Below are 27,831 nucleotides of genomic sequence, written 5' to 3'. Positions count from 1 at the left end.
CTTAATATAAATATTGTTTGGCCCTGCTTCTACTTTGAAGTATAAGATAAGTCAATAAAAAGGCAGGCCAAACGGGACCTAGTCTAACAAATTTCACCGGATAGAGGTATCCATATTTTGTGTCTGGAATAGAATTATCTCTAGTCAAATAGCATGAAAAACCTAAACATATGTTGTACCATTCGACTAAAAATATATAATTTCTTCGAGTTTATGTGATATTATAGCACCTACAAAAAAATATATTAATTTTCCTTGACATATTCTTATATACTTTTTTGGGGGAATTTTTTTTGTATACTTACAATGCAAACTATTCACCCACTTTCATATAATCCTCCTATTTTTAATCAATTCACCTACATTCAAATAATCGTCTTATTTTTTATCAACGAAAAACAATCTCCTATTTTTAAATGAATCAACAATATTAAACATATTAACATCACTATTTTTTAAAGGAAATTGCTACTTCTAGCGAAAATAATTTCCACAAAAACATCATCAAAGTTGATTTGCAACTACGCGGACCCCTTTACCATTTGTACTCTACCCTTGCCTCCCGGATCTAAATAGATCTAACGCTCCTCGATGCTTCACGTTGTGTTTGTGGTGATATTATTTGTGTTTATAGCATCACCGTTTTTAAAAACACGACCTGTCATTTTTTCCTCGATCCTTTGACATATGGATCAGGTTGAAAATGGGAGAGTGACCATGTTATCGTAACACTCAACTCGCATACAATGTGAGCTCCAATCACTCCTAATATCTCAAAAATTGCATGAAAGATCACAACCTACATGAAAATATACATATAAAAGTCATTATTTTCTCATGAACATAAATGTCATAAGCACATTAGCGTTGGGCGCTCCGTACCTGTCTGTTTGATCTTTTTATTGTGCTAGTGTGTATAAATTATGAACAATAATTTTTATGAAATTTTGATTTTGATTAATATTATAAGTATTTTGCACTTTTATATTGTAACAACCACTATGATTTTTCAATAGCTCTTACCATTTTTATTCTCTTCCTCATCCAACCTTCTGCCCAATTCCCCTTTTAATCTTCAACCTTCTAAGGTAACTCCCATGGTCTTTTTACTAACTGGCCTAGATTTTTTTTTAATTTTGGCGAGAACAAGCTAGAGTTGAAGATAGATGTGCAAATCTATCTCAACTCTATTTCATTTATGCTGTCATACTCCAATTTTATTTAATGTTGTTAGTTTTATGTGAGTATGTGTCCAAAATTGAAGTGTTCGGTATGTGCCCAACCAAGACTTTCTTCAAGCACGGTTAGCCATTTAAGTTTAAATCGACACTATAGATGCATGTGTTAGAAATCAAAACCATTAAATATGTTGTGCCTATATTGAGAAGACATAGAATTCACCGACAATTTTCTGGCTTGTGCTACAGATTTAGGATGAAATTATCGAGGTTCAAATATTTTGATTGTCAAGATATTTCCATTTTGGTTCAAAAATTCTAAAAATTAGGAAATTTATGGTATTTAAATTGTGTGATAAAAGTCACGGTTGATACCAACAAATAGAATGTTCAGTATTGAAAAATCAAAGGCTAAATACCTCCCTGCGTCCTTTAAGTTTCACGTTTGTAACAGATAGGTCATTTAAGTTTCAAAGGTTACAGATAGGTCCTTTAAGTTTCTAAGGTTTCAGATAGGTCCTTAACGGAGGTTGATAGAAAGGACCTATCTGAAACAAACTCGAAACTTAAAGGACCTATCTGAAACCTTAGAAACTTAAAGGATCTATCTGTAACCTTTGAAACTTAAAGGACCTATCTATTACAAACGTGAAACTTAAAAACCTATATGGAGGTATTTGGCCAAAATCAAACTATCATCAAGTTCTATCTTTACAATGCATGAACATTCTATGGACTAACCAATAGCGATGAAAAGGTTGCCGACTCATATATTGATGCAACTCTTATGAAATTCCTATGTAAAATTTAATTTTATCAACTTCATATTCAATTATAATAAAATATATATTGATTGTTATTTACTTCCAATGACAGCAACAAGCAGTGATAATTTTTGTACAAAAAACAATGATAATTTTGTGTGAAGACAAACTCGGGATATATGGATACCCTAATCATCAACAAAAAACTAAAACATGTAATTTAGTCTCGAGTTGACGTGATGAGAACCCACACAGTAAGTAACTTCTTTTTGGTGACTTTAACATTGTATCAATCAATCTGAAAAATTGGGTGAAAATCGATTTTGATTTTAATATTTCTTATCAATTTCAAAATAGTCTTAATTGTGACTTAAATGACCTGGGCTATCAAAGCTTTACTAACTTGGACTAATAACCAATCTAATTATAATTCCATTACCTCTAAAGTTAACAGGTTCTTTGCTAGTATAGGTTGGAAAAACCGGCTACTCCATTACAAAAACTCATGCATCCCCTTTTAAGAAAAAGTAAGTATAAATTTCTTTTTACTAAATCTTTTGGCAAGTTATTCGTTTATTGTCAATGAAAGTGGGTGATATGTAACTAAGAGTGAAAATAGGTCGGACTAAGTCGGATTTGTAAAGTTTAAGTGTGGCCTGTTGCAAGAAGTATAGGTCAGAGCCTGACCTATATATCATCCGTTACTGACTCGTTTTGAAGGTTTGACATGACATTTTTAAAGGTTTGGTTAAACATATTTAAAAGCCTATTTTATATTAAGGTCTAGCAACATCAATATATTCGCTAGTCAAATCTTATGAATGCCCATACACACTAACAAACCTCCTACTCAATAACTAAATTTTATGAAAGTCTAATCAGATCAATATGCCTCATACTAAATAACTAACCCTAATCATATCAATATGTCTCATACTAAATAACTAAATCATATGAAGACATGAATTTATAAAGAAAACTTCAACAATAATGGAAGATCCCTTAAAAAAACAATAATGAAAAATATCTTATATATAAATAGGCTGGTATAATAAACCTTGACCTAAATCTTTTCATTAACGAGCTATAGTGAATTAGATTTTAAATAGTTCAGGTCATAGACTCTTGCCTCTTCTCACTTGTAATGAAAATTCAAATTTTTTTGAACTCTCAGTTATGCTTTTACCATAGTGAACTTGGAAAGCCAACTCATCTCATCTTTTAGATTTTTTTTTTGAGGAAATTAGAAAAAAAATGTTAATTGTTTATTTAGGTTAACATTTTCCTTTATTTATTTATACAGTTTAACTAAGCAAAGTTGAAAACAAAAATTGAACCTAGCCTCGCCGTCATTAGTGTCCCTCACCGCCGTTGCTCCGCTGCCTACAGCTTCCCTCATCGCTGCCGCGCGCCGTCTCATCACCGTTCATCTGAGGTATACTCCTCTTCTTTTTCTTCACTTTGTTCGTATCTTTCATGTTTCTACTTTCTCTCATTCAACTCACTCTTTGATTGCACACCAACTGTTTGCAAATATGCCTAACTAAACTAGAAACCTTTTTTTGACAGACAGAGAGACAGCAATGGGTTCATTCCCTTCACCAGATATTTTCATCCCAGATGAATGGTCACAAGCTGCAAATTCCATTGTATCCAGTTCAACGCCTCCCGTCGTACTCGTTTGTGGACCTGGAAGTGTTGGCAAATCAACCTTCGCCCGCTATCTCCTTAATCTCCTATTAGCAACCAGATGCAAGAAAGTAGCTTATCTTGATACCGACGTTGGCCAAACTGAGTTTACTCCTCTTGGTTTAATCTCTCTAACTGTTGTTCACGAAGTTACTCCAGGTAGGTTTTCTAGCCATTACCTATCTTAATCTTCATTTTTACATGTAATGTAATAATGTATTCATTATTGATTCAAACTTTTTAATTTTTTTTGTTGTGTTAGATTTGAAGACTAAGTACTTGAAACCATCAAAAAGGTATAGACTATGAATTGATATCTCATCTCAATACTTTTATGTAGCTTTGAATTTGAAATATTTGACAAGGTTGCTCTACTTGTTAAGTTGTGATGGCACATAATCACTATTCATTAGGTACATGTAAAGTTTGGCATATTGTGTTATTCAATTGCTAGTTAGGTTAAGATAGTTGGTTACTATTGGGGGGTGTGTTTTTGGATTAAGTCGAACTGTCAAAACATTAGGGTATGTTATATATTTGAAATTTCAAAAGAACGGAAATGTTTTGCAGCTTTAATTTAGAAAAGAAAAATAAGTCATCCCCTCGCTCTGAAGTCTTCCATCCAAACATACCATAAATAACCAATCATTAAGAATGTCATATATCTTGACATTTTCATCTGATCTTGTTCTATACTTTGTTATTACTTGTTTTTGAAGATGCTGTAAGACTCTAAGGTCCTAGTCTATTTCATTGTTATTAAGTTTTCTATATACAGTGAAGTGGATGGTATTTATTGTCTGTTTGCAGGATATATTTGACTCTGTTAGGGTCGCCTGATCCAAGTCTTATTTGAACGAACATGTTTACTTGTTATGGAGTTGTTTGATTCATTTTCTGTCATTTATTCCATAACAGGTCTCTTTTCTTTGGTGATATTTCTCCTAAGATAGATCCATCAGTGTTTTTAGAGTATGTATGTTCCATTTATGATCATTATCAAAAGAAGTATCGCACCTTTGATAAGCGAAAAAATGCTTCTAAAATTCAGACGCCTCTTATAGTGAATACTTCTGGCTGGGTTAAAGGTGAGCTTGTGTCTTTTCAGTCACTAATTTGATTCCTTTTGAATCATACATTTTGTATTTTGACTTCACATAAACTACTGCTTTCCTGGACTAACAACATATCAATTATTATGTTACTCATTCAGTTGGTTTTGTCTTGCATTTCAGGTGTTGGTTATGAAGTATTAGTGGACATGCTAAAATATATTGGTCCCACACATGTTGTTAAGATAGGCTTATCCACTGAATTTTATAAATTTAAGAATTTACCTGCTGGAAAATTCTGGTTAGATGGGGAAGATGATGGAACAATTAAACTGATCGAGATAGATTCAGTTCTTAAGGACCGGTAAGCCCAAATCTTACGCGTTACCATCTTTAACTGCTAATTTGGTTCATTGTTTTTTATTTTTTAGACATAAAGTATTATAGAATAATAGAATATTGTTTCCCCAGGGAGTTTGTTCAAAAGGAGGCTCGTCTCCTGCGTGGCGAACGGATAGTGGCTTATTTCGAGCAGTGCTTTCCTAGTGATTCAGATATGTCATCGGACAAGGAAATTACACATTCCTTGACATCTCACTGTCCTTATCAAGTTCCCATTGCAAGCATAAAGATTCGACATGTTCATCGTGAGGTTGGTTCTCATGTTACTTATTATCTCTTCTAATTCTTTCTCATGACAACGAGTAAAAATAAAGTTGATGCTTGTAACTTGATGGTCACAGTTGTATCTACCTAAACAGCCTTATCACTCGAAAGTTGTGTGTGTCAAAGTCTATCCTTTCCTAAGTTCTCCACAGCGGAGTCTTGTGACTGAGCTACCCTTTATATGCTTGGTTTTATTGCATTTCATCCACTTTGAATTTCAAATATTTTTATTATAAATTTAAATATTGAATATATTATATTTTTCAATATAAATTTGAGTATTGAAATATACATTTCAAAATATTTCTTGTGTTTATTTTTATATAAAGGTGATTAAAACATCTTATATGACCTATGAATATTTTTGTAGGTCCCAAGCTCTGAAATATTCTACGGCCTGAATGCTAGTATTGTTGGCTTAGCAGTTGAATCTGAAGTACCTGGAGATTTACCCTGGTGCCTTGGTCTTGGTAGGTAACTTGACTGATTTCCAAATTCCAAAATGTGTCGTCATATCTTGCTCTCAAATAGAGGTTCATTTCTCAACATTGAAAAGATTAGGATCCAAAACAGAACACCTATGGGTTTTCTATATATACACAAGAATAAGGTAGAACTAGAAATTAGTTAACGAATAATGACTAAATCCGATGATGTTTGGGATTTACTAACTGACTAAGGAATACTCCAAACGAATTTAACTCAATGAATGAAGTCTGCATCATTTACAAAATAAGGTATATTAGTTACATGTACAGACTGTATCTGTTACAGAAACAAACATTCTTATGCTCCCCCTCAAGCTGATGAAGGTATTTACCATTCCCAGCATGTATACAATATTCCAGAACATGGTACTGCTTGGCCCTTTGGTAAGTACATCAGCAAGTTGACCCTGTGTGTTTACATAGGGAGTACAGACCAGTCCACTTTCCAAGTTTTCTTTGATAAAACGTTTATCAGCTTCAAAATGATTTGTTCTGTGACGCTGCATTGGATTATGAGCAATATTGTTTGTAGATTTGTTATCACGACAAAGTCTCATTGGCCCATCCTATGTGATCTTCCAATCTTCACGGATGATCTTTAGCCAAAGTAGTCCACATAGGCATTTTGTGCTGCGGTAGGTGCCCATGAATAGTCGGTACACGCGAGAGCCTAAGGCAGAACATGAAATTAATTAAAGACTTACTGACTTGTGATTATGTCTAAATGGATTTAGTTATACGAATACATTCTGTATCTGTTATAGAATAAACATTCTGACATCATTTTACTAAGATGCAAATACCGTTTGTATCTGTTACAAGTAAAGATTCTAACATTATCTACCAAAAATAAAAAGATAAAAATTCTAGCGCTCTGACATCATTTTACTAATTCCGTGGCAGTAGTGTTGCGAACTAGTTGAAGACCCTCTATTTTGTGGTTTTCGTGCCTAAAAGGCTTCCAATGCCTCGTAAACAAAAATCGACATTTGGATTCTAATAAAAGGATTCCTTACGCATGGTCTGGGAAGGGGTCCCACCATTTGGTGTATTGTACGCAGCCTTACCCTGTTTTTACACAAGAGGCTGTTTCCAGGACTTGAACCCGTGACCTTACAGTCACATGACAACAACTTTACCAGTTGCGCCAAGGTTACCCCTCCGACATTTGGATTCTAATGAAAAAATAAATTTAAACTTCGATCTGGATATCATTCAAACTCTCGGTATCATTGAGGCACACAAAAAACACCAAAAGGAATATACATTTGTGGGTTGGCTTCACTGTATCTCATACGTTTGTTGGCTTCACTGTATCTCATACGTTTGGATTCTAATGAAAAAATAAATTTAAACTTCGATCTGGATATCATTAAACACCAAAAGGAATATACATTTGTGGGTTGGCTTCACTGTATCTCATACTTTTGTTGGCTTTAACGGGTTTACAGAATTTCTTAGTTTTGCAATATCTTAAGTTGTAACACATCTTAAGGCATCACTACCTTTGCAAGGTATCAAACGTCCACAGATACAGAAGATAAAGAATAAAATGTCATATTCATCTGATCTTCCAATCTTTAAAGCCGATCACACAGATCATACAGCCATCTGATCTTCTAGTTATGCATTTGGGAAATTCTAAGTGTTGGAAATTCCGCCTTAATTGCGGTCTGCCCCTAGTCGCCTAAATTGCGACCTTTGGTTAGCCTTCATTGCAACCTCCAACACCTTCATTGTGTTGGCTTTGAGGGGGTGGATTTAGTCCCACATCGGATAGATAACACTCTTGAGAAGAGTTCATAAAGAGGAGGCACTCCTAACCTTACAAGCCGGTTTTGTAAGGATGAGTTAGGCCCCAAATTTCAACACTAAGCATCATTACTGATACAGACATCTTGATTTCTTGTGACACAGGAATTGTGAGGGGCATTGACACGGTCAAAGGCATGCTCTATGTGATTACACCTGTGCCATTTGTTTCTCTGAAAAAAGTCAACCTCTTGCTACAGGGTGATATCCAAATTCCTACTTGTTTATTGCAGGTAAGAAATTGTTTTTTTTTGTATCTGTTCCTTCTTCTCAACATTAACTTGTAGAAACAAAATGATACCTTGTTAAAAAAGTGTTACCAAACAGCTTTATTATGTTGTCTTGCAAATTTGATAATTTGTCATAAAATGCGTGGTGTCAAACATTAGAAAAGGATGTTAACATGTATGTGTGTTTGCGCGACTGCACATGAAAAAATCTATAATTTCATGTCATCTGCCATGGGTCTGTTGTTGGGACTACCTGCCCCTTTATAATTTTAGAGAATTCATCAGTGTTAGAGAATGTTTAAGACATATTTATATTTCTTTGAATATCTTTTTGATCTATTTCTTGATTTCAATAGGTTTTATCTTATTATTAGTGTGTTTGGGGTTTGTGTTAGAAGGAGTGGCACTTGACTTGATTATAGTATATATATGAGTATCAGGTCGAGGTATTGTAACACTATCTATCAATAAAATTCAGTTTATTACCTTGAGATGTCTTTGTTTCCTCTTCTCTAAGCCCAAAGATTATAACTCTTGATTGGGTATGTAAAATCTCAGCCATACAGAGACCACAATAGAATAGCGTTGACCACCACTACGCCGTTCACTTAATTTGGGCACTCTTTCCCTTCTATCAGTTCTGTTCATTCTTCTTGATGTGGTGTTAGCTAGAGTTACAGTCTTTGTGCATTATGTTACGTTTGAATCAGGAGAAAGGTCTGACTATGTTAGAGGCTAGTCTTTGTGTATTTGCATTATGATATTTTTAGCTAGTAGAGAAGGGCTGGCTATGTGAGAGGCTAGTTGCTCCGGTTGAACAGAGCTGTCCTGGTCGTTCGTTCATCTTAAGATTCTGATGAAGGTTGCTAGGTTCTTTACTATATGGGTGGTTTTTTTTTTTTAATTGAAGGAAGCACTGGTTGTTTAAGTTATCTGTCAGGTTAGACTATTGTTCTTTTTCTTATGCTCTTGGCTTATTACTTGTAATAAGGAAGGGGAGTCTTGGAGGATATTTGATGCAAAAGAATAGAGGGGTTTTAATTTGATATTTTTTTTTTGTTTTGTTTTTTGTTACAATATTTTATTTGATTAAGAGGGGGGGGGGGGGGGGGTTGAGTAAAGGGGAAATAACTTTTTATATGACAATTTATGGGTATATTTAGGAATAATATTTCAGTCAATGTATTTAAAATGTTTTAAACACATTTTTCCTCGAGTCAAAATTGAGTCAGGAGAGATTTTGGTGAGTTAGGATCCTTTCCATTTTCCCTCTCCATTACTATTACTATAGTTTTAAAGAATTTTGAAATGTACATTTAATAATTCGACCCACCAAAACTTGCATAATTGTGTTTATATTCTCAAAACATGGAGAAGGTTAAAAAATGAAGAGGATCTTAACTTGATCTTGGTCCCCCCTCTTTTCATTTTTTCTCAACCATACCCTATGCAGGACATAATTAGATTAGTTTAGAATATTTTGTCAGTTTGTTTATTTTTATACGTTTTAGTCTTACTTCTATTTGGTTTAGGTTTTTGCTAGTACCGGTAGTACTAATTATCAGTATAAGCATTAGCATTGAATAAGATTCTGTTGCACGTCACATAATTTTTTACTAATAATAAATTCAAGTTATTACCTTGAGTTGCACGTCTATTCTTCATTTCCTTCGTCTGTTACCCTAAACCTATACTTCTTAACATCAATCTTGTTCAATTGTCTTGAAATCAATCGAATCACCCATGTTTCAAACTTTCAATGTAATGTTCATTTTCTTATTTCATTTTTTAATCCAAGTAGGGAAAGGTAATGGTTTATTATTATTGTCTATGTTTTATAAATAATATCATGATTAACGAATGCATGTTCTCATGTAAAAAACATTACTTCTTTTCAGGTCCAAGGACGCTTATCACCTTACATATCAGAGAATGTATTGAGTATAACCTAGTTTTTTCTTTTTCATGGAAGCAGTAGCACATGGATTATAATTTATATATGCCTAATACTATTTTTATTTTCGTATTTATGATTATGCAAATTTGCCTCTGTATTGTTGCGGGTTTGTTACAAATTGGGTTTTGTGACTAGTAGCAGTTATGTATATTCTACTTCCTGCAAATGGTTCAAATACAACGTACAAGCTATCATCAATCTAATTCCTAATTTAAATTAGACACGGTGATTTGGTTCTTTCTTTTTGGTTACAGATATAGTGATTTGGTTTATTTTCAGTTTAATGGCTATGTGCTGTTAATATTAAAAGATATGCTTGTGCATCCAATATACTTCGTCAATGCGTCATGTCATAATATTTCATTCCATAGACATATGTACAAATGCTTTCAGTTTATATGTTGAGATTTATTTTTTTTATAAAAGTATGTTGAGATATAATTGAATCTTTGTATAAAACTCTTATTGCAAATGATTTAACAACTAAATTTTCCGTTAAAAAAGACTAATAACTGAATTTTAGTTATATACATTTGCACTTGTTTTTGCATACTCACGATTTTTTTTTTTGTGTGGAAACATACTCACGATGTGGTTGTGATGCATTACTGAAGTTCACGATGTTTTACTTAAGTTCACGATGTTTTTATTTCTTGGGAAATAGTTGTTAAAATAATAGAACAAATTGGTTATGTTTTTGAGGGAATAGAACAAATTAGTTATTATAAAAAGTTTTAACAAGTTTTTTTAGAGAGAGAAACTTCACATTCGCTGTAAATTTTCTTTTGGGTCATTTTTTGACTTATAATCATCTATCTTCATCTTTTTCTCTCTCATTATTTTAATCTAAATAAGTGATATCCACGTATATAAGTTTTTTTTTTTAGTTTTTTTTTCTTCTCTTGATTTCGTCTTCTCAGTGCGATGGTGTTGTGTTGTTTTTTGTCTTGTGCATCATTGTTTGATTTTCCGTCTTGTTGTGGTGTTCTTTTGATTTCTATTGAACGGAATGATTCTCTCATTTGAAATTCTCTTAATTTCTCTCAATTGTTGCATCTTAACCATCAATCATGAAAGGGAAAATGAGAAAAAATAATAAAGAAATGATTCATTTAATTTGATGGTTTAGATGTAACAATTAAGAAAAATTGAGAGGATACAAATTTAGAGATTTCATTCACCCTATTGATATATCGACTTCAGTCAATTACAAATTTAATCAATGATCTGAGCGTTGACGTTATAGATTCGGAGACACGAGTATTATGATCGCTTTGATTTTATCATATTATTTGTAAGCATTTTATAGTTGTATGCTATTAACTTAGGTGATGTATGTTTGGTTGTGAATTTATCTTTTACGATTTTAAGAATGTTAAATATAGGATAAATATATGGTTTCATTTGATGTACTAGTCTATCAATTTAAATGAATGAAATATGCAAGGTCCGGGGTTCAAACCCCGGCCACTACAAAAAAAAAAGAATGAATATCGTTTTGTTTTCGTAGAAAAATAAAAATAATTGTTGGACCATTCGAGTAAAATAATGACACATTTCTTCAATAGTGATATTATATGACCCCACAAAAAATAATTAATTTTCTTTGACATGTTTTTGCATACTCACAGCGCAAACAAATACCAATTCGCCTTCTTTCTTGGAAATTTATTTCAAATCCGAACGTGTTAATCATTCCACTACTCAAAGTTAAATATTTTTCTTTAGGTGATTATTTTAGTACAGGTCTTTGTCACAATCCAAGTTATGTTTGGCGTGGTCTCTGGGGTGTGAAGGATTATCTTCTGTGTGGATTTAAATCGAGCAAAAGTTCGGGTGAGAATATACCAATGTGGAATCAGCCATGGTTGCCTGATGCGGGGTCGTATATTTCCGGTTTCCCAACAACAATTAACATGGCCTAATATTACCTTGTCAGAGCTATTAGCATCACATGCTAAGCAATGAAATGTGGGGTTCGTCAATATTTTCTTTGATTATGTTATAGCTAACCGAATCCTCCAAACCCCTTTGTTTGAATGTGTTTTGTCTGATGCTCCAACTTGGAAGTTTGAAAAGGATGGTGATTATACAATGCGCAAAGTTTATCGTTAGACAATGAATGCAAATAATGATGCAATGCAACATAGGGTGGCATGACATTGGAATCTCGTATGAAATCTTAAGCTACCTCCTAAAGGTTAAGAATTTTCTGTGACTAGTCTGTCGCAGTTGTGTCCCTACACGGTTAAGATTGCAAAGTTGATGTGTTCCTTGTCAAGGTTCTTGTGTGAATCACTAATTAGACTCAACTTATTAGGATTTCTATCCCTAATTAGACTCATCACACTAAGATAGTTGCTAGCGCAAACCAAGTGCGAATCGCTTTAAATGTAATGTTGATGTCTCTTTTCTCTCATGCATTAAACAAAGATGACCCTCTTTCTCTCATGCGTTAAACAAAGTTGACATTCGTATGTGTATTCGGGATATGAAGGTTATTGTATCTCTCTTATTATGAAATGGATTAAATTTTATCTTGTAAAAAATAAAAACACTATCAGTCACATTTTTTCCTTATCCTTCGACATTAAGATGGGAGAGTGCATGCCCAGATCCGTAGACATTTTCTCTTTATCCTTATACAGACACTTGAGTTTCGTCGACTAACATAAAACGTGATATCCAACCACTAATGAAGGATCATAACAAACTAACGAAATTATACTTATTAAAGTCATTGTTTTCTACTTCCTAGAAAAAAAATCATTATTTTCTCATGAAAAAAAATAACATATGTATGTATCAAAATCATTATCTTATCATGACTTTTTCTTTTCTTCCAAACACACCTTTCATTGATCCGGTTTCAGTTTTATCCTTCTTTAATAATCTAACTTTCGATTTTCACATCGCTTTTACCCTTTTTACTCTCTTTCTCATCTCCTCTCCTTCCCAATTTCTCTCTTCTCTTCAAACTCCCATAATCTTTTTACTCATCAATCCATACACTTTTTTTGAGTTTCTAGCAAGAATGAGCTAGAGTTAAACATGAATGTGCATATTCATTTCCTAGATTTTTCTTCTTCTCTTAGTTTGTGATGTAAGTAGATCACCAATTGTAACAGCTTTTTTTATTTCACACTTACTTTCTTACATTTCAAATTTTAACAAGTTACATTTAAAGATTTCTTTTAGAAGCTTTCCTTTAAAGAATTATGTCATTATGATTGCCACTTGTTTTTTATTATTAATTTTTTTATATATATTCACCCATATCAAATATTTTGCATATGTTTGCTCATATTATTCGGATGATAATATGCACAATCTCTCTGATCTTGCTTGCCTCATAAATTTGTTTGATCGTGCACATATATGCTTTACAAAATTGTTTAGTTGTTCTTTCAAAAAAAAAAAAATTGTTTAGTTGTACTGTCCTAAAAAAAATTGTTCCATTTTCTTTAAAATCAACAACCTTATTAGCATCATTGGTTGTTCATGGTTGTAAAATATATATGTTAGAACTTTGATAATGTTTTTTGCTTCAATAAACTTAAAATACCAGCAACCCTGGTTGGCAATCTTTATGTCAATTATATATTATAAAATTCAGTCATGCATGACAAATTAAACATATAACCTTTTTTTTTTTTGGAGAATCTTAACAATAAATTATATGAAAAGAGAATAAAATATCTAAGCTTCTTTTAACTAAATTTAATTATAGTGTAACAAAATGCTGCATAATGACAGAGTTTCTTCCACATTTGCTGAGGCAAACAAAACTAGAAACTATGACTAACTATCGACTAATAACTTGAATTGATAGTTTATGAGAAGAACTTGTAATCCTTGAATTGAAGAATAATTTGTCTCAAAGAACCTATGGGGGCTAGTACCATCAACAAGACGCCAAGCACAATGCAGATCTGTAATGCAATAAAACGAGTTAAAACCTCAATAAATTACTTAAATATAAAAAAAGTAATCAAAGAACTTTCTCAATAAATTATTTAAATAGAAAAAGAGTAATCAAAGAACTTCCATGATATCAATTCACAATACCATACCCAATTTATTGTCCAAGACAAGCCAAATCTCTTAGGTTTGTAAAGTTTAAGCCATATGATACACGGAATCTGCAATCATAACAATACAAGGTTAAGCAACTTTATGCTCGTTAACTTGGTAAATAAATCAATCATTGCTTTTACTTACAAAATATGATGTTGGTGCAAAGGCAAAACCTCCTAGAAATCCTAGAAGAGAACCAAAGAATGGTATGCATATTCCAACCACCATGGTAAACGCTGAACCAATATATAGGATAAAAAAATCGGTGAATTGAACTATAAAGCAACTTACAATCCATAAGCATAAATAAAAGTTATATTTATTTTATTTTGTTCTGTGCATGTATCTTTCTAAACGAAAGTGTTCATTAAATGGACAAAATCTCAACTCAACCAAATATAATCACCTACCAACAAATGTGGTGCGAGCAACAAAGCGGAGTGTAAAACAAGGGGGAAAATTTAACTTCTTCACTAAAAAAGTTTCAAGCATATCAAAAACAGGCATCGAGAATACCTGTTGTTTCCAAAATATAACACATTAGACATGAAAAAAAATTCACACCGACATGAATTAAAAATTGAAATAGTCACCTGATAGCCACCAATAACATGAACAATAACAAAGATGTTAGCAGTAACAATGAGCCAAGTAGGGCGTTGTAGTGTGATTAAAATGTTATCATCAACTGTGTTTCCGAATATATAGTATCCAACAAATGCAACTGGAAGGTAGCAAAAGGCCACTCCTAAATATGCAACAACGACTCCTTTCCACATTGCTATCTTGGAAGGCTTCTCAGGAGTAGAAGGTATTGTTGCTTGGATTTCGAGAACTACATTGTGACCTGCATAAGAAAATGCTACTTCTCCCATTGCTAGCATGAAGTTGAACATACCATCTGGAATGCTATGAGCCTTGTAGCTATAGTCTACATTTGGTTGACGTCCTTTTTGAAGGGAAGCAACCCAAGCAATTGTTGAATATCTGTATTATATATTATCATGTCAACTACTTACTACTTATAAAAGGGTTGATTGCAATTAATGAGAGGTTGATTTATATACATAAAGTAAGTAATGACTATATAATATCATATCAAATTGTGCTCTACATATACAATAATCTAATTGGCTTGGCTAAAAATATATCTAATCTAATTGAGTAGAAAGAATAATTTTGGTGTGCATGTAAGAGTTTATTTACGCTTTAGCTGAATTTATCTAATGTTAGAAGCACTTAAATAAGTGTTTGAAGAAACTTATGAAAATAGTTTTTTTCAAGTGTGTAAAAATAGCTTATAACACATCAATAAATTGATATAATATTTATTTCAATTCTTTCTTTGATTGTAGAAATAGAGATATCTTTTATCACCAAAAATATAAAAGATATAGAAATAGCTTATATATAATTGATTTTAATTATAATAAACACCTAATCAAATTGTTAACTCAATCACAACGTTAGATATGTGAATTTATAATACAAAAATGGTTTAAATATTTTTTTGGGTCTTAAAATAATTGTTTTTAGTCTCTCCAATAAATATTTTTGTTTTTGATCCTTGCATATATATATATATATATATATATATATCCAATTTTTGTCTTGTTTTTCGTAATTGTAGTTTCTTTTTTTTTATTCTTCTCACATTCTCATACTCTCTTTTGATTCCTAATTGTAGTTTCCTTTACTCCTAAAAATTGTAAATTAAAAAAAAAAAGGTTAAATATGTTTTTAGTCCCTCCAAAATATATTTAACAGATAAAAAATACATCATTAGATATGTATATAACTTGTAATAGAAAGATAAATGAGATGAATTACGCAATAGACATGACAGCAGCAGCAAGAGAGACAGCAGAAATAGAGTTGAAGCTGGGGCACTGACAGAGAACAAAGTTTACAGATGCAAAGATAACAATCCAATATGAAGTTCTAATTTTTGTACATGTTGGGCATATAGTTTCTTGAACCTTCTTCAATGATTTGCCTCCAGTAACCATATAAGCAATACACGTACCAACCTCAACGAGTAGTTGTTGTGGAACAATGATATATAGACCCAATTTTGGTCCAAAAGCATGTTGACCAAGCTCATGATACCTGTCAAATCTTGTTCCTGGCACCATTTCATGCATTTCAACCATTTGCCATAGAGTGAACAACGTGATTATCCATGACAATATCAGGATAACTGAACCCGGACCCCTATTTTCCATATAGTCCAATAAGAGAAAAAATAGTAAACAAAATTTATCATCGTACATAACCGTCAACAAAATGTGCATCAGATTTCAAATATATAAACTATAAGGATTAATTGGACTTTTGGTCCCTCACACTAGTATTTGAACCCAAAAGTGGCAACATGACAAGTTTTTTCATTAACGTGGTATATGTATGTTTTATTTCACGTCAATAGTAAATTTGTCACATCACTACTTTTAGATCTCAACATTTGAATGAAGACATATAAAATGAATTTTAGAAAAAGGGATCAATTATGCGACGAATTAAAAATAGAGAATCAAAACTACACAGTCTACACTTAAACCAAATAAATATGAACATTATTTTCATTTCTTTTGATTGCATGAACTTATTCCAAAAACTGAATTTAACTTCTATAACTCATCCATTTTCTTGTAAAAAAAAAAATCATCTATCTTTGTAGTGTAACATATATGATTACAAGACATGCGTACATTCATGTCACACCAATTGCTACTTATATAATTAACATCGATCTATAGGTTAATTTCAAGACACACTCTCACACACAAATTTTTATAAATAAGCTAGCAAAAATAGATAAAAATGTACCATCCCATCTTAGACATGGCGTAAGGAAGGGTGAGAACACCAGCGCCAACCATAGCCGTGATATTGTGAAAAGCAGAGTACCACCATTTGGCTTTCCTCGAGGCAGTGACGGGAAGCCAATCATCGATGGCCTTCTGCCGGGCTGCAACATCATCCGACGACGACATGTTTCCGATCAATATATATTAATTTTTCCAATATGATATATCTTTGCTATGCAACAATGTGATGTAACCAATTACAACTTCTTCAAAGGTCTCGTAGCTTGCTTGTGTTCTGGTGTGTCTTTTCTAATTGCAATTTATCCTTAAGTGTCATAAGTTACACAAAGTGTGGAGATTATATGGAGGTTGGGAGTATACTATAAATAGAACTTTATCAATCCACAAGTGATAACACGATCTACTTTTTCGCTAAACATCACTCGGTCAACTATGCATTTAGTTAGTTATTACAGTTAGTGACAATTACACTATCCGGGAGAAACGAATGCTTCGGAGTTAGTTATTACAGTTAGTTATAATTACATGATTCGAGAGAAACATATGCTTCGGAGGGGTACTCTCTCCAGTCACTACTAAAACAAAAATCTACCTTTTGATTTCATTGAAAAATTGATGTATTTGGTCTATAACATTCACTAGATACATCAGTTATTCAATGAATCTAAAATATATTTTTTTCTTTTTTATAATAGTGATCGGAGGGTGTATGTATTATTACATTATTAGTTAATTAGATTTTTTTTACAGTAACAAATTGTATTATTTCATTCATCAAAGTAGAAAAGATACAAGATCGTATGTAATCAAATACATGGACACTAACATACAGTTTTAACGACCTTGCTAAAGAATAAGCTACAAATTTGCTTGCCGCCTAACAAAATTTATCTTAAAGTTTATATTTGGAAAGAAGCATCATACAATCTATTATAAGTTTGCCAAACTCATATTGATTTGTAGATTTATCTAATATGTCATCAACCACTAGCTTATGATTTAGTTAATTTGAGACATTTCACATATCCATTTCACCAAGGCAAAGAAAGCCTTTTTGGTCCACAATCTTTTACTTCATTCGTAAGTGGCACACCATCATATCTTGCAATTTTGGCCTTAAGAAAATGACCTCTAACATCTCTAAGACACATGCCCACACCAAATCAATGATTTTCTTTAAATAGTGCAGTATCAATATTGCATTTACCTTTCCCTCTAATTGTGGTAGCCATCGAACATGGGTGTTGCTATTATTACCTTCTGGTGGTGTGTCTTCCACCTTGCTTCCTCCCATTGCACCATGTAATCTCCTGCAAGTTGAATGGAACCACAAACATTCTTCTCGACATCCTCCCAAATCTTCTTATTTTGTCGTTTCCAAATGCACTACAAAATGATAGCAAAATCAATTAATTTATGTGGCCGCAAGTTTGACAAGATCATGAATAAATTAAAAGAGATACAAAGTCGTCAACGATTAACATCAAAGCAAGGTTTACAACTCGAGAGTTTACCTCAACTCGTTTTACTTAGGTAAACTCGACTCGTAAACTCGACTCGAGAACTCGTACGAGTTTACCTAAAATTAAAATTAAATAAAATTTATTACTTACATTTTACATGGCATATGTAAACTAATATAATATTGTAAATAGTCCAATAGTGCAAAATATGACTAAATTATAAAGGTTTTCAACGACCATAATAAAGCATTATGTTCAACTAAACATCAAAATACAAAATAAACTTGCAAACACCACCACCGCTGCGCAACCCTAACCGGCGTCGGAATCGGAATAGTTTTCCTTCCACCACCGTAATCCTAACTGGTATGTGCTCCCCTGTTCATGGTTTGAGAGCTCAGAGAAAAAAGAAAAAGAAACGTTTCATTTCAGGAAGCTAGACAACGTGTTACGTAAAGGAAATTATTCGGTCTTTGGGCTTGAAGAAAAGGAACTGGACTTTGAAATAAAATGAGTAAAAAAAATGGCCCATTTTTTCTTAATTTTTTTTTAGCCGTAAACTCGGTCGAGTCTACACGAGTTTACCGAGTTTGACCGAGTTAACTCGAGTCAAACTCGTCAAACATTCCGATTTTACCAGAAATCGAGTTTACCTCCGAGTTAACACGATTTTGGTATCTAAAAACGTAAACTCGGTGAGTTAACACTCGATTTGTGGAACATTGCATCAAAGATTTAATATGTGACCACAAACCAGTCGTCTCCCATACTTCCTTAGGCTTTCTACATCCGAGGAACAAATGCCATTCATTTTCGTAGTGATTTTTACAAAAAGGACATGCATATGTCCATTGAACACCTTTCCATTGTAGTCGGTCTCTTGTTGGAAGACATCCTCTCGCTACTCCACAAAAATCTTTTAACTCTTTGAGGTATTTTTAAGCTCTATAGTTTACTCCAATCACCTTAAATTCGATACTCCTCACTGTCAATGAGTGTTTCCATTGCGGACTAGTATGCAAACTTTATCATATAGATGCCTTTGTTGTTGTATTTCCACACCCTTGATATATTCTTCGCCTCGGTGCACCATAGTGATGTTACTAACAAGTCCACAACTCTCAAATTCTTGAAACCATGAGGTGGTGATGTAAGATTTTTCTTCGCACCACAACCATGGTTCTTTCTGGAGATTAACAAATTCTCCATTGCCAATGCACCATCTCATTCCACCTCTAACTATAACTTGTGAAACATAGATACTACGCGAAATAAAACCTAGATTATTGCCTAGACGGGTCTCCAAAAAATCATATTTAAGAAAATATCTAGCTTTGAAGAAGCGTGAAACAAGTTGGTTAAGAGACGCCAACCTGTTGCTTTCCGAGACGCCAACCTGTTGCTTTCCTAGCATAGCAAAATTGAAACCATAAAGATGACAAAAGCCCATAGCTCAATATTCCTTCCTCGTTCTTAATTATCCCAATTTAGCCATTTAATTCCTCTCCATTGACTGTCATTTGTTCCCCACCAAAGAATTGATCATCCGTTGAATTTCTTCTCATAGAGTGGCCGCCGCCGGTAGCAAAAAAGTGAGACCCTACCACTTTTTTAAACAATATATATTCAGTTTGAAGTAGATTTTTTTCCCTAAGATCCAACGAGCGGAATACTTTGGTAAAATAAATTTTGTCTTAATCATCATTATTAAGTGTTTATAGATTTCTTCAAAAAAAAAAAAAAAGTGTTTATAGATTTCGGAGTCATGTGGGAAAAACACGTGTCTTCACACAGTAAACAATTTCAATTATTAAGTTAAGATTAATCTAAGATTAGAAGATTTAGATTACACAATAACAAAATCAATTTTATTTAGAGGATATATACCTGCAACAAATCCGTATTTATGTGTGTATGAGATAATATTGTGAACAAATCCGTATTTATGTGTGTATGAGATAATATTGTGAACTCTTCTGAAATACTCATGGGAGCGCCAAATGAGTTTATTTTATTTATGAAAGAATTAAAAATGAGTTGAAATTTTCAACTCATACTGATAAGTGAAAATGAGTTTATTTTATTTATGAAAGAATTAAAAATGAGTTGAAATTTTCATATTTATTTATTCAAGAACAGTCTCTAAGGTCCACTTTGCATTGATTATAATGTTATTCTCCTAAACTAATATAAGAGATATTTAAATACTTTATATTAAAATAGACTAATGAACTGAATGAACATAAATAATGTGTGTATATATATATATGTGTGTGTGTGTTTTTTTTTAAATAGACTAATGAACCAAAAGACATATCATTAAACACTTATTTAATATTTAACATGACATTTTAGAAAATTTGACTATATATATAGCATCATATTTTAATTTTAGTTTATAATAATGCATTTAAATATGTAAACAATTAATGTAAACCGATAAACTTAAGTTATAGAATTGTTTTTTAGAACATTACTTAAGTACCCTCAATTTTATTTTATTTTACTTAAGTAGAAGCCTCAACGACTTTTTTTATGTCATCTAGCCTAGCCTTTTTAGTTAAAGATACTTCTAAAAAAACCTTAATCTTCTCCGTTTTAACTTCTTAAAAAAAAAACTTCAAAAATCTTGTCTATTTTTTTAAAAAAAAAAAAACATGGTGTTGACTCTTGTCTGAACCTAAGTAGGCTAGGCTATTTGCTCTCGGTCTAACCTATTCTCATTTGTACTTCCGATTATCTAAAATAATGGATATAACATATTGACATCAAACATTTTACTATAAAATTTGGGGTAAATTACACCCATCTTCCTTTAAGTTTCTTTAAACAACACACAAACCCCCTCTAAATAAAAAACACACATCTATCCTCCAAACTAACTATTTTTTTTTTTGAAAGGATCCTCTAAACTAACTATGTTAGTCTGAAACGTTTATAGTTTCTTTCTTAACAACTATGATTGATACCACTACAACTTAACATCTATCTTCGCCGTGGTGAACTCCGAATCAATTTCATTGTTGTCCTTTTTGATAAGACGAATCACTCTGAGTTGGACTTGGTGACGGAGTGTAATAGCAGTAATATTGTTGGTGTTAATGATGCTAGTGAAGGAAGTGGTTTTATTGATTCAATTGAACTTGAAAATGATAACAATTAAGGTCATTGATGAATAATTTGTGAGCTTCATTGGATAAAGGATTTGGTATCAATGGTGTATTTTTTTTGGTAGTTATATCAATGGTGTATTCGGTAGCGGTGAATCAATTTCCAACGCACAAAAAAAAAAACGATGCGTTAATTTGGTGTTACATGTTCCATTTATAATTCCTTTATTTTGTTGATTTTATATAATCTTTGTCCTGTTTATACCATTAATCAGTTCCCTGTAATATATTAAAGGAACATTTTTAGCAGCTACTTGACATTCATGCTTTCTTGTTGATTGATACGTTGTTTGAGTTCTATGGTTTGAATTCATTCATTTGTAGTCACGTTGTACGTCCCCAGTGTAATTTTTGTCGATTTGCAAGAGATGGGGATACCAATTTCACATGCAAGGATGCAAAATGCATCTAAGCTGACACAAGTTTCCATTGTAGCAAAGAAGTTAACAGAGTAGTAACAGTGTTAACTTACAAGAGAGGTGTATATTAGTTAGAGAAACAAATAAGGGAGGTCAGTGTTCATTTTTAAACTAGAGGGGGGTATGTGTGTTGTCTAAGGAAGTCTCAGGGGGGAGGTTATTGTAATGTTTCCCTAGAATTTAATATGTTTTGACAAAATACTCACCCCTTTGCCTGCCTCTTATGAAATGCGTTTAAGTTTGCAGTTAGCTGAGGTAGTTTGAATTTGATAGTCATACATAAAACTATGTAGATAAACATAGTAGTCAAATTACAATTTTTCATATAACCATTTTCAATGAATTGACATGGGAGTTAAACTCATAACGTAAAAATTAATCATGCAAATACCTAAATCATGCTCAGAACAGTGCAAAAATAAAAAGACTACTGAAGTAACAACGCCTAGATGATAATCATGTTATATAGCCCGAAATATTAAGAGACAGATCATGCCCTAAACTTAGAAATCAGTACAAAATTCAGCATTTTCCCAACAATCTACACAGTTGTTTTATAAGTCTAATATTCGAGTTGCAGTACAATAACTTCCTCCAAAACATGCCATTCTAATATAACATTTCCATCACGACATAAAAAATTCCCTAATACGGTAATAATTCAAGGTTATACAAGCAACAATTACTTCCACGGAACGAGCTGGATATTGAGTTGTGATAAGTCCAACGTCCATATCTTCAAAGCTCCAATAAGAAGAAACCTGAAACATTTTGAAGTTTTGAAATTAGAACACAACAAAAATGAGACATTTTTGTTACACACACAGGTCAATCAGGAAAAACTAAACCTGCTACAAGATGAAGTAAGATAAACATTTACAAGATGTTGAATTTAAAGACTCAAGGTATTCGGTACAGTTGTACTACTACAGCTAGAGTTTTACAAGTATGCAATCAAGTGCAGTCAAATTTGTTCATGAAAAAAATAGCATTCTTTACAGATTTCAAAGAATAAGATATTGTATTTATTAAGTACTTAGCAAGCCCAAAAGATGCACATTTCCAATCTGCCATAATTCTCCTGAAAATATATCCTAATATGATGCACTGGTATGGTTTCTAATAGCTAGTGACTATTGCAAGAGTTTCCAAGTCATAACATTTACAATTTAGATATACGAAATCATATCTAGCATAACATGGAACTTGGTAATCCCAACGGATGATCTAAAACCAAAGGAAAGAAGTTTCCTTAGCATCTGCTAGTAGCAGATGCATATGCAGCATGTTTGAAGAAGGAGCTTGAAGCAAAACCAAAAATTGGATCCCTTTGCACCTAGCTTTGCCAAGCGATCCACACAAATGTTACTTTTTCTGAAAGAGTGAGACATAGTAAAGGTCCACAACTTGGCCATATTATTTAGTGCTAGAGGGAATAATTTGTAGCAAAGACATCCTTTCATTTATATTTATATTTACTTTCAAGGGTTTCTCAAGATTAATCGAGTTCTAGTTGTTTCCTAACATTTTGATGTTATTCTCAACTCAATGCAGGAACACTGGGATGCAATAGATAGACTTTCACAAATGTCCACCTTTTAAAAAGTACAAGGATTATTTCAAAGAACCACCTAATCTCCACTCTCAAGTCCAACTTCTAGTTATTTGTCTGACTCTGAGCTATCTTAGATCACAACATATAATCATTGGATTTTCAAGATAAAATTTCGCTTTTTAGTCTAACTTCAGTCACCGATCAGATAACTTGACCAACAACAAATATAAACACAACACTCTTCTCATTTATAAATCTCAAGGTAAATTAAATTAGGGAAAGGCTAACTTGTGCCCTTACAGCACAAGTTAAGAAGCCAAATAAAGAAACATAATTTTTGAAATTGTGCATTCAATATCCTGAAAGTTTAAAAACTTATTTTTTTCAATACAAGACTTATGTTTTAATTCTTTTTTTAGATCCTTAACTTGTGCACAAATTAGCATGACCCGTTAAATTATTCTTGACAAAGTAGTTTGAAAATAAGGATAAGAGCATAAAAAGTTTTGTGGCTGATCTTATTTAGTCTTTTCACCTATTCTCAATTCTTCTCCACACCAATGACCATTTCTCACTGTCAAGGAGAAAGGATGTGAAATCCCTCACAATTTTCAATCTGACATAACCACAGTATTATACATTCAGGTACTAAAAAAGTGTTAAATAAGAAGTGAGACTCTTTTTAAGGGACATTTTTATGAGCCTTAAATCCTTGGACTATTAACACCAATCTAGCAATGACGAAACTAAATGAAAAACTCTGTGAATACTATTTCTTAAAGAGAAGGTGTACACCAACTCAACAATTGCTAAGAAATTCTCAAGACCATCAGGATATCATATTCAACTTAAAAAACATTATAGGTTTCAAATAATAAATTAATTTTGTATTCATGAGAATAAATTGTTATGAGGTAACATTGAGATTGATGTAACAAAAAAATCAGTTTGTAGTTGGATCCACGCTCATGTAACAACTTCAGTAGCCTATAATAATATAACTGAACTCCTCAAAAAGTCATATAATTGAAACCAGCAATTTCAGCCATCTCATAACTGATGCACAAAGGCCGCAAAAGTAAGGTCTATAAGTCAAAATATAAGAAAAACTAAAGCAAACCCATACATGTTTCCTAGAAAGTATCATTTTGTTAGAATCTCCAATTTTGAGCATTCTCTAATTGATGGTCTGAGTCTGAGCAACATTAAGGAATCTATATTAGCCCATCATTGATTTCCTATGTGAAATCAATCATCAATGTTTCTAGAAAAAAATAAATAAAAAAATAGACCAAACTACAACATCAAATTTAGCAGAACAGTATGCAGAGGAGGAATTGAAACAGGATTGAACTTATAGGTCTAAATCACTCAATGGAAAACAATCACTACTAACTGTTTAAGCAGCCAAGTGTATTCAAATTTTGAAGTTAATAATTCCTGATTTTTTTCCATTACCCACCATATCTTGCGTCCTTAAAATTGAAACCTTTACTTAGAAATTAAGAAAGATGCTCTTAAACTGTTCTAAAATCTAATGCCTGCATTTTTCTACTAGTCACAAGGTAGGATTGCACTATCAATGCTACACTCTTGGAAATTTATACTCATCAAAATACAGTCAAACACAATTAAGAACAAGAACTCAACGTACAAATCCAACTCAGTAACTCAAAGCATCAGCAAGAAAAGACAAACATACCAATCAATTCTACCATCATCACTGTTGTTGTTGCTGCTGATTTGGAGGAGGGGGCATGCCGGGACGAGGTGGACCAAAGACAGGAACACCACTACCAGGAGGAGGAGGCATTCCGGGACGAGGCGGCCCCTGCATTCCAGGATGAGGAGGAGGTCCTCTCATCATCTGTCCAGGAGGAGGTGGGCCCATAGGTCTCTGTCCATACTGAGGAGGCGGCATACCAAATTGCGGTGGAGGAGGACCACCAGGTCTCGGAGGAGCAAATTGCGGTGGCGGACCACCTGGTCTCGGAGGACCACCTGGCATACCGGGATATGGCATCTGACCAGGCGGTGGACGCATCACCGGAGGACCACCAGGATACGAAACCGGTGGACGCGAGATTTGCGGCTGCATCATACCAGGAGCAGGTCCACCAACACCACGAACAGGACCAGCAAGACCAGGCTGAGCTTGAATAACTGTCGCCGGAGGAGGAATACCTCTCCCAGCAGCACGACCAATTCCAGGACCAGCCATAGCAGCAGCATTAACAGCTTTGGAGCGAGATTCTTCAGGAGGAGGAGGACCTTCAACAGTCATGGAAACAACCTCTTCGCCGCGGAGGAGGAGAAGGCCGAGTGTGCGGCGGTCTTCACGGTCACCGTCGGTGGTTTTCTTACCTTTTACAGGTGGAAGTTTGCGAAACTCTTCGCAGTCGCCGAGAACGAGATTCATGTGGCGGTCGAAGGCCATGAACTTTCCGACGAGTTGACGACCGTCTTGAATTGTTACACGCATACGGTAGTTGATGTATTGAAGCATTTTGGAACTCTTTGACATCGACATTGTTGCTGTCTGGTGGATTCTCAAAACCCTAGAAACCCTTTTTCTCCCGTCGAAGAGAAGAAGAAGAACAAACGACTGTGTTATTTTAGGGTTTATAAAGGGGAAGCGAAATCTAGCATGTAAGTAAATTACTCTTCCGCCCCTAATTATAAGTACACATTGCAAAAAAATAATAATTGTAGGTGAAAAATTGAGAAAAACAGTTCTGCCCGAGCCTGTCAAACCGTCGCTCGCCTCGCGAGTAAGAACGCTCGCCACCGCGAGCAGGTAGTGAGAAGGAGGCCCAGGAGCTGGGTTTTGCTCGCCCTCGCGAGCAGGTGAGCTCGCCTCGCGAGCAAAGCAACTCGCCACCGCGAGTAACTAGTGCATTCTGCCCAATTTGTTTTCTTGCGATCCTTTCGCACGTGTAATTTTAAGAAGAACGTGGATTAGGAAATGAAGGTTGTTGGAATATTAGAGCTGTCCAGGAAGCCTAAGTTGAGATGACTAAGATTATTTAATGATGTGACATTGTTATTTAAGCACTATATGTGTTAATCATGATGTTTATGTTGATGCGATGCTTAAGATGCTATTGTTATCATTTGATACTGTTATGTTATGATGCTGATATGATATGACTTAATAAGTGCTGCATATGTTGCTGTTGATCTTTATTAAGATGTAAATGTCGGTCTAAGTCCAGAAGTTATAAGATGTTCATGAAGTTTCTAAGACGTAAGATGTTGAGTCCATGCATACTCATTTAAAGATGAGGGCTTGATGCCCTGGAGCTTTTGCTCAACCACGTTGGGGGCTTGATGCCCTGGAGCTTTTGCTCAATTATGTTGGGGGCTTGATGCCCTGGAGCCTTTTTACGCTCAATATGTTGGGGGATTGATGCCCTGTATTAGGACCACATGCATTTGCATTTTGTCAAGATGATTTAAGAAGTTGAAGTTGCATAGTCGAGTCGAAGTCGTCAAGTCGATTAAGTTAATTAAGAAGTTGATTATGATGTTTAAGTTGATGAATGATTATGATGCTATGAGTTCTACATAATTGTTATTATATATATTGATAATGTTTAAGTTGTTAAATGTAATTGATGATTTATATACTTAATATTATTGTTTGAGAAATCTCACCCCTTCTGCTTGAAAATGTTGCTCTTCGCATGGGTAACTTGCAGGTAATCAAGATTAGGCGTGGTCGTGAGTGGACTCCTCACAAGTGTGTCTTAGGTGCTCTGATACATAACGGGATGGGGACTTTGCTATCGTTTTCTACTCCTTACGTATTGTTTTACGAGATCTATGATTAAGTACTAGATTTGAACTAATGAATGTTTTAGACTATTATGAGACTTTTATGATGAGACCTTATGTGCCAAATACTATTCTTAGATGTCGAATAATTCCGCTGCAAGATATTAAGTACTTTGTTGATTGAATTTTGAAGAATAAATTATTATTTATTCATTTATCATTTTTATGAAATGTGACATTCCGTTTACAACGAATTACTTTGATTTTATTAAGAAATTTTTATGTTGGGAAAACGGGGTGTTTCACTTATCCTTATTATTTATTAATTTTATTAGGTCTGCAGCAACTTAACCTATTGTTTCTGTAGATTTTTTTTTTGACAAGTTGTTGTACCCTTATTTAATACGTTTACAAATTGAATACCCTAATTATAAATCAAGGTTTAAATGTGTAATTGGTCCCTGCACTTTCAACAAATTTTGGCATTGATCCCTGCACTTTTTTTTGTTTGGCATTGGTCCCTGCACTTTGTAAAAATATTGGCATTGGTCCTTGCACTTTTTTTTGTTTGGCATTGGTCCCTGCACTTTGTAAAAATATTGATATTGGTCCCTGCACTTTGGACAAATATTGGTATTGGTGCCACGTGGCATGAAATGATTGGGATCAATACCAAAATTTTTACAAAGTGCAGGGACTAATA

General features: G+C 33.5%; 2 protein-coding genes and 1 pseudogene across 4 annotated transcripts; 1 reads left to right on the top strand and 2 right to left on the bottom strand.

The window, feature by feature from the left end:
• The first annotated feature begins 3,071 nt into the window (after nt 1–3,071).
• Nucleotides 3,072–10,055, top strand: LOC146933108 (polynucleotide 5'-hydroxyl-kinase NOL9-like). 2 transcript variants are annotated; one of them, XM_085704843.1, is made up of 9 exons: nt 3,072–3,377; nt 3,512–3,790; nt 3,894–3,927; nt 4,550–4,719; nt 4,867–5,047; nt 5,155–5,335; nt 5,720–5,819; nt 7,755–7,882; nt 9,778–10,055. In XM_085704843.1, the coding sequence occupies exons 2-9, from the start codon at nt 3,526–3,528 to the stop codon at nt 9,829–9,831; spliced, it is 1,113 nt and encodes a 370-aa protein (XP_085560969.1). In that variant the 5' UTR covers nt 3,072–3,377; nt 3,512–3,525; the 3' UTR covers nt 9,832–10,055. The 2 variants fall into 2 exon arrangements, with proteins under 2 accessions (XP_085560969.1, XP_085560970.1); XM_085704844.1 differs by having other exon boundaries at nt 3,240–3,377; nt 3,516–3,790.
• A 3,477-nt stretch (nt 10,056–13,532) lies between these two features.
• LOC146933107 (lysine histidine transporter 2-like) lies at nt 13,533–17,058 on the bottom strand. Its single transcript, XM_085704842.1, has 7 exons — nt 16,743–17,058; nt 15,744–16,127; nt 14,507–14,900; nt 14,324–14,429; nt 14,058–14,149; nt 13,910–13,978; nt 13,533–13,768 (listed from the first exon to the last, which is right to left on the bottom strand). The coding sequence occupies exons 1-7, from the start codon at nt 16,907–16,909 to the stop codon at nt 13,670–13,672; spliced, it is 1,311 nt and encodes a 436-aa protein (XP_085560968.1). The 5' UTR covers nt 16,910–17,058; the 3' UTR covers nt 13,533–13,669.
• A 5,216-nt stretch (nt 17,059–22,274) lies between these two features.
• Nucleotides 22,275–25,946, bottom strand: LOC146933106 (uncharacterized; annotated as a pseudogene). Its single transcript, XR_015007336.1, has 2 exons — nt 25,054–25,946; nt 22,275–22,557 (listed from the first exon to the last, which is right to left on the bottom strand). The product of XR_015007336.1 is annotated as an uncharacterized LOC146933106 (transcript).
• Between the last annotated feature and the right edge of the window lie 1,885 nt (nt 25,947–27,831).

The sequence above is a fragment of the Medicago sativa genome, chromosome 4, assembly GCF_051527215.1.
Source record: "Medicago sativa cultivar Bolivia chromosome 4, Bolivia_mono, whole genome shotgun sequence".
Taxonomy (NCBI): Eukaryota; Viridiplantae; Streptophyta; class Magnoliopsida; order Fabales; family Fabaceae; genus Medicago; species Medicago sativa.
The sequence above is the reverse complement of the archived record's forward strand: the minus strand, read 5'-3'. Positions and strand labels throughout refer to the sequence as shown.